Below are 7,302 nucleotides of genomic sequence, written 5' to 3'. Positions count from 1 at the left end.
TCCAAAACTGAGGACTCTGGACGGGACGCCTAGACTCTAGACTGGAGAAAGGACTCCGTGGCAAGGACTCCCGCCCCCTCGCACCCCCCACCCCCCCTTTTCGCACGCCACGGGAGCGGCGCCGCAGCGATGCGTCGACGCCGGCAGCGCTGCCTTATCGAGGGGGACGCAACTTCGCCGAAGGAAAGTAACGATAACGGCCGCACAATCGTCAAGAATTCGCGTGTGCGCGCTCCAGAGAGTCGTTCTCTCTTTGCGAGAGAGAGAGAGAGGGAGAGCGAGAAACAGGACGAGGACGCAGGCTTTGTTGGCACAACAAATCTGCACTGCTTGCCCGCTCTCCTCAAACAGAGCCGCTCCCATCAAGTATACGCACTGTCAGCCGGCACAACAAGTCAAACTGCTAGCCTAAGAAACATTGAAATCTATAAATTATATTTAAAATTGATAATCATATATTTATTAAATATAAATCTATTTCGAATACCATTTTTCTAAAATATTTCCTTGTCTTCCTTGCAAAATGCCCTTAGTCCATACAGAAACCACGCAGCCAGCTTTTATGGGCAACATTTTAGCAAGGTTCTTAAACAACAATTGAATTGTATTCAAGCTGACTCACATGGACACAAACCATATTTTGCCGTGCTACCAGATCGGAATAAAATTAAACTCATGTCCATGGAAGAGGAAGAACACATGGCGCCTTGATTCAAAAATATTGAATTTTCTTTAGCTTTATAAAAGTGACAGGGCAGAGAAGGACGAGAGTCAACCAGGACGGAAAAAAATCTTTATAATCATATTAATTTTTTGTGTATTTTCATAAATAAATTGCCATATTTTCATTATACAGTGGAACCACAGCATATTTCATTTGATTTTTTGAAGAAATTTACCTGAAAACTGAAAAATGTATTTATTTTAATTTTTAGCTCCTTTTAAAGGCACTTTTATGTTTATTTATTTCGCAAGGAAAACATATGAGTTGTTTCCACATTTTCTACAAAATCTCTTTATTGCAATCTAATAAGAAGATAAAAATCCAAAGAGAGCGATTTCAATTAACTGTTGATAAGCCAACATGGAAATCATTTACACTAAGCAAAGATCTAACAAAATGCTATCAAATAGAAAAACAAATTTAGAAAACGTTTATTTTCTTTTTTTATTTGCACTAAGTGCGAACGAACGTACGTTCGCGACCCGTGGAAATGCCCATATATTGTGTAAATATTGTTCGATATATATTGTATATTTATTATTCGTATATATGTCCGTAATGCCGATAGACAATCAATATTAAATAAATATTATTCGATATATATTGTATTTATATTATTCGTATATATCCGTAATGCCAAAAGACAATCATTTTAAAAGATTAATAAAAAATATGAACTTACAACCACATATGTAATGTTCAAAAAGAATAAATGTTTTATCATTCGGCTTATCGATAACTCTACACTCACCTCTAATAAGAATAGTTGATCTTTCGGCTTATCGGTCACTCTACGCTCACCTCTAATAAGATTCTGCAAGTTGTAATACCATTTCTTTGCGCCCAGATAAAAAATATATATTTTTCTTGAATACGTGATATAAAACACGGTGCTCTTAAAATATCAGAACGTATTCAATTTGATTGTGTCGGTCTAAACAGTTGAATATAAAAAATGAAATGCAAAACGGTAGGTATAATTATCTTATTGTCTTTTGCTGCCTTCAGTCTAAACCTCTTTAAGAAAAATGCGTAATCTCTCAACAACACCTAAGCTAGGGAACATAATAACAGATGGGTTCCATAAAGATGAAAGATCTCTTCAAGTCTCGAGACCGCAACTAACCTTCAGGTTCCGAAAACTACATATACAGAGGGGAAGGATACAAACCATTTGTCAACGACCATCCAAAGCGGGGCTATAAAGATTAAGTAATCCATGTTTTTAGAAGTGGCGAGCATGGGCTGCAGTTGCCTCCGCTATCTATGACACATTTGAGATGACATGTCTCAGTCATATGACTCATAGCAGATCAGGAATCCCTGTAGGACCCTGTGGAACATTTTAGAGTATGGTGTTAGTACAGATTTAAATATTTAACTAGGAGCCATAAGGAAAAAATCTATTGTCGATATGAAATTAATAAATTAATACTTTAAAACTATGTTTTGAAAAGCGTTTTGCAGTTCTCCATTGGAAGTTATTTAAGGAAATCTTCGGGGTCTCCACAACATTTAGAGAAAACGGAAAGTTGAGGTACCATCCAATTTCCTTGATCTACTATCCTAACATCAGACAATTAACCATGACTTTGGTTAATCTCCCACATATCGAGCCATAGCTGGAGTATCTGAAAAAGAGATAATTTGTTAATCTGGTAATGCAATACGATTCATATAATACTTGCTTTTTTTGTGGGGTAACTTTTGCATTAGTAAATTTTTTGATTAACCACTGATTTACACCTTTTTGCCTATTTTCTCAAAAATTGGTTAAAACGATTTCTTTTAAGTTTCAAAAAATTTAGCCCTTGAGGTTCTCATTTGAATATGCCATTCCTTGCGAGAAGTTTAAACATTTTTATAAAAACAGTATGAATCAAGGAAGAACGCTATAGTCGAGTACCTCGACTATCACATACCCGATACTCAGCTAAAGGGACCAAAGGGAGATTGGAATGCGCCACCTACCCGCGATCTCAATATATGGTTATGTGGGCCGTATAAAGATTTAAGCGTTATGGGCGTGGTAAATTTTTTTGGGTCAATCGATAGATATTTAAGAGACTAACACATTTCAGTTAAAACTTTTTTGCTAGCATGAAAATTGGAGGCGCAACAGGTTTATGCTGTTTGTGGGCTTTGCATATTCGCGTAACAAACTTGCGCTGCGTACAAGGATACGGAATCTAAAACTGAAATCCCAATTCTCTATTTTTGATAGTTTCCGAGATATCAGGGTTCAAATTTACGACATTTTTTAAATTCGTGGGCGGTTTTTGGGATTTATAGTGGTCGTGTCAAAATTGTTGTGTCATTCGATAGGTATTGAAGAGAAGGATACATTTTTGTTAAAATTGTATTCTAGCATAAAAACTGTAGGCACTGCAGCCTTGCGCGGATTGTGGGCATTATAGTGGGCGTGGCACCCTGATAAAACAAACTTGGGCTGCGCAGGAAGCCCAAGAATTTGCATGCCAAATCCCAATAGCTTAGCTCTTATAGTTTTCGAGTTCTCAGCGTTCATACGGACAGACGGACATGGATAGATCGACTCGGCTAGTGATCCTGATCAAGAATATATAAACGTTATGGGGTCGGAAACGCTTCCTTCTGCCTGTTACATACTTTTCGACGAATCTAGTACACCCATTTACTCTACGAGTATGTTGAAAGTGCGATCGTCACGTCCCCTTACCTCGTTAAGAGGTGTTTTTGTTTGATTTTTTAACGTTTCAACACAACAATTTATGGATTTCAGTTTACTAATCCCGACTCTAGTCTTTTCAATGGCTTTCTTCTCGAAAACACGTCTTGGAAACCGGTGGACAGGATAACTAAAATTGTTATGAAGCGATTTTTTTAAATTGCTTGTGCTGATGGCTACACTAACCTTTGCATTAAACGATGCGTTTTTCAAGTTGTTCAATCTCAGATATTCCTTAGAAGTCTGCAAAATAAAACAGGTTAGTAAAATTGTCCTTTTGGGGGAATGTACTATTAAATCAGTCAATCAAACCTCTTGAGGAATCCTGTTCCGGATTTTAAGTCGTACAATTCCAAACGATTCGAAGGCACTGGTTGATGCTTTGTCTGGTTTGTCATTACTTAAGCTTCTGTACTCAGCTTGACTCACTTCCAGCAACGCAATCTCTAAAATGTGAAAAACAACATCTTGTAGAATTGTATGTTAATACAACATGAATATACATTTGCTGATAATTCGGTTTTAATAAGTAATAGTCAGCGAACCCCAACAGTGTGTTTTAAGTAATCGCCAGCAAGACCTTAACAGTATACGTTATGCCTTCTGTTAGCTTTTATCTCCTCTTATTATATTGGATTCGTCGGAAAGTATGAAGAAAGCGTTTCCGACCCTATAAAGTACTATATATACATTCTTGATTCGGTTCACTAGCCATGCTCGTCTGTTCGTATAAACGCTGAGATCCCGCAAAACTATAAAAGCCAGAAAGTTGGGATTAGGAATGCAGATTCTAGAGATTCTTGTACACCTTACAGTTGTTCCAGCAGTGTGCCACGCCCACTCGAAAACCTATAACGCTAGAACCTGTCTAGCGCCCACATTGTTGAAGGTTTTGTAAAAGTGTCAATGGGAATTTTTTTTATTGATTTCACTGCGTATAATTACTCATACTGTTTGCTTTGAACCAAAGTGGCCAAATGGAATTGCACTGACCAAAAGTGCACCATTTAAACCCTAGTAATAATAATAATTGCAGTCTTATCTTCATTTTCTTTGTACGCCCTACGTTACTTAAATTATTTATTGATGTATTGTTGACAGTATGGTTCTTAGTAGAGAAAGCTTCCTTATCAAAATTCTTGTAGTTAATAGAAAGTTTCAGTTAATTTATTTCATAACAACTAGTCATTTAGCTTGGTTTAGTTCAGCTTATACAGAAATTTGCATTGTCGCACACCATGGTGTGTATGGTGAGTTGTTAAAATATGAGGCAACTGCGGCATTTCATTGAGGACGCACTTTTCTGTTCTTAAGAATGTGCATTTTTTGATACTAATGACTTTTTATAGCCTTGCTGAGGGTATAATGATTTCAGTCAGAAGTTTGTGTGAAGTGAGGGAGACGTTTCCGACCCCATTAAGTATATACTCGTATGTTCTTAATCAGCATCACTAGACGAGTCGATCTAGCCATGTCCGTCTGACCTTTCCATCCGTTTCTACACAAACTAGTCTCTCATTTTTAAAGCTATCAGGACGAAACTATCCAAAACGTCATTTTTCAATAGTAGGTTGTATTTAAGTCGGAACGAACCGAATTGGATAACCATATACTATAGCAGCCATAGGAATGACTGAAATAATATTTTTTTAAATATGTAAAAAAATTATAACTCCGGTGTTTATTGACATATCAATTTGTTCTCTCCGCAATATCATTCTTTTAATATTTCAGAGTTTTGAATACAATTTTTTGCTGCCATAGGGACGATCGAATAATTAATGTCAAAATAATGCACAGAACGATTTATCTTAAAATTTGTATAATTAGATTTTTGTTTTCTAAAAATTGGAAAGCTCTGTACATACAATGCTCGGCGTGCCAAAGTTAGTTTCCCTCCTTGTTTAAGCTTAATCTCGTTTAAAATATAAAAGTTAGCGTAGTTTATTCCTTTCATGAAATCAAACTGGTATATCATCTCTTCTCCACGGCAAGAAATTCGATCCTCCCTTCAAACCCAACTTATCTCCTAACCCCAAAATATCCATAGCTATAGTTATAGTAATGGTTTTTTTTAAATTGACTTTTAACCAGAAAAAATTAAATTAACTAATAAATAAATCTGTTTTTGAACGCGTTCACTTTTAGGCACTGTCCTTTGTAATCCTGATTGCCGGGAGTGTCGTGATACCTGCGGCAATACCACTATTACATTTATGCCGCTGCTTGATTTCCTATGGAGATGAAGGAATGACCGCAGATTGTAGTAACAATTTCGGCTTTGATATCAAGTGCTTGTCTCGGTCTCCTCAACTTGAGTCCTTGTCTCTTGCCGGAAATGAACTTACGGAAGTGCCAGAAGAACTTAATTCAACGGGGTTTGAGAAAATTCTGCGCCTGGACCTCTCCAATAACAGAATTTCCAATCTGCCAAGCTGGAAGTTCGTTGCAATGCCTCGCTTGCAGAGTCTGAATTTAAGCCATAATTACATATCGAAACTTCCCAATGAAGCGTGCCGAATACCATCCGTCGATTTAAGTTACAACAATCTGACCGATATGTCCAACCTGGTCGGCATCTTCAAAACCAAAGCGACGATCAGAGGCAATCCGATTCGGTGTGCCTGCAATCTGACCATCGCAAGGAGATTCTTTGTAAAGGTTTGAATAAGATTGTCAAGTCTTGACTTCATAATCTTTAAATATTTACCCTAATTCCAGCCAACTATCTCTAACCTGGAAGCTATTGATTGCATTATGCCTGGCTTTAAGGTGGTCAAACCTCTTGCGACGCAGTGCAACCAGCAATACAACGAAGAGCAGTCCCCATCAAATTGGAAAATCCCCTTTTATCTCTTCATATTTCTTTTCACATTTGCTGTGGGCATCTTTTCGGTGTGTAAGAGATAGAGACTAAAGAGATAGAGACTTCATTTTGTTTGTTCGAAATTTTTGTAGCCGTTAAATGAGCGTCTAATATCAGTATTTTTAAAACATTTATTCCATTGGTATTTATACAACGAAAGTATTTCATAATCATTTTTAATAAATTAATAAATCCTTAGGGAGACACAACGATTTTGTTTTATTTAAGATCCTTAGTCCAACGAAAAACTGTGGGAAATGGTTACAAGTTTGTGATTTTGTTGATTACAATTTTTTTTGATAACAAATAATTTTAATCTCAACTTAGCATTTTAAAACACCTTAAAATAAAATTGAGCCATGGAAAAACATTTTTAATGACATTTTGTGAATTAGCTGTTAAACTCTAAATAAAACTGCCATCTATGCATGGGACCATTTTACCCATAAACAAATATTTTTTTCTAAAAAAACATTTTTAAAATTCTTTTTTAATTACCCTTTCTGTAGATAGAGAAAATTAAATTGAATTGGGTCCGTTTTAGCAAGGGCGAATTGCCCGTTGATCTTACTTAAATTGCTTGCAACATTCGCCCCCTTTTTTTCTTCGTCGTATTACCCCATCTCTGTTTTTAATATATTCTCAAATTTTTGAATAAAGGCGCCTTCCGTTCTTCCTCTTCCATGTTTATTAATTATAATTTTTACGATCTGGTAGCTCTCTTTCGATTGTATGGTTTGGGTCCAAACTATAATACAGATTTTAAAAATAGAAACTCCTGCCGAAAGATGGCGCTCTTATTTTCCTACAAAAAGTGGAGACACAAACCATCCCATAAAATAAAGTCCACAATAACGCTTTGTCGTTTATTTAAGAAAATGGCCCAGTTTCCATTCAAAAGAGACACCGAAATGAGATTTAATTAACCCACCTCAAATTGCAATTATTATATACTGCACTAAAACCTAGAACTAAAGCTCTGAAAAGCATAAAAGCTGTTTGCCA

At 36.4% G+C, this 7,302-nt stretch overlaps 1 protein-coding gene and 1 long non-coding RNA gene across 6 annotated transcripts; one reads left to right on the top strand and one right to left on the bottom strand.

Annotated features, from left to right (window-relative positions):
• Positions 1-1,353: 1,353 nt before the first annotated feature.
• LOC108013912 (leucine-rich repeat-containing protein 55) lies at positions 1,354-6,506 on the top strand. 2 transcript variants are annotated; one of them, XM_017079917.4, is made up of 3 exons: positions 1,354-1,694; positions 5,580-6,092; positions 6,153-6,506. In XM_017079917.4, the coding sequence occupies exons 1-3, from the start codon at positions 1,680-1,682 to the stop codon at positions 6,339-6,341; spliced, it is 717 nt and encodes a 238-aa protein (XP_016935406.3). In that variant the 5' UTR covers positions 1,354-1,679; the 3' UTR covers positions 6,342-6,506. The 2 variants fall into 2 exon arrangements, with proteins under 2 accessions (XP_016935406.3, XP_016935407.3); XM_017079918.4 differs by lacking the exon at positions 1,354-1,694 and adding an exon at positions 4,588-4,681.
• Positions 1,695-4,401, bottom strand: LOC139353007 (uncharacterized). Of its 4 annotated transcripts, none has more exons than XR_011604084.1 (4): positions 3,744-4,180; positions 3,618-3,674; positions 1,851-2,355; positions 1,695-1,779 (listed from the first exon to the last, which is right to left on the bottom strand). It is a non-coding gene; the product is annotated as an uncharacterized lncRNA (long non-coding RNA). The 4 variants fall into 4 exon arrangements; XR_011604082.1 differs by lacking the exon at positions 1,695-1,779 and adding an exon at positions 4,383-4,401 and having other exon boundaries at positions 2,107-2,355; positions 3,744-3,877; XR_011604083.1 differs by lacking the exon at positions 1,695-1,779 and having other exon boundaries at positions 2,107-2,355; positions 3,744-3,877; positions 3,977-3,993.
• Positions 6,507-7,302: the final 796 nt, after the last annotated feature.

The sequence above is a fragment of the Drosophila suzukii genome, chromosome 3 (assembly GCF_043229965.1).
Source record: "Drosophila suzukii chromosome 3, CBGP_Dsuzu_IsoJpt1.0, whole genome shotgun sequence".
NCBI classification, from domain to species: Eukaryota; Metazoa; Arthropoda; class Insecta; order Diptera; family Drosophilidae; genus Drosophila; species Drosophila suzukii.
Note: the sequence above shows the minus strand (reverse complement) of the source record. Positions and strands in the feature narration are given on the sequence as shown.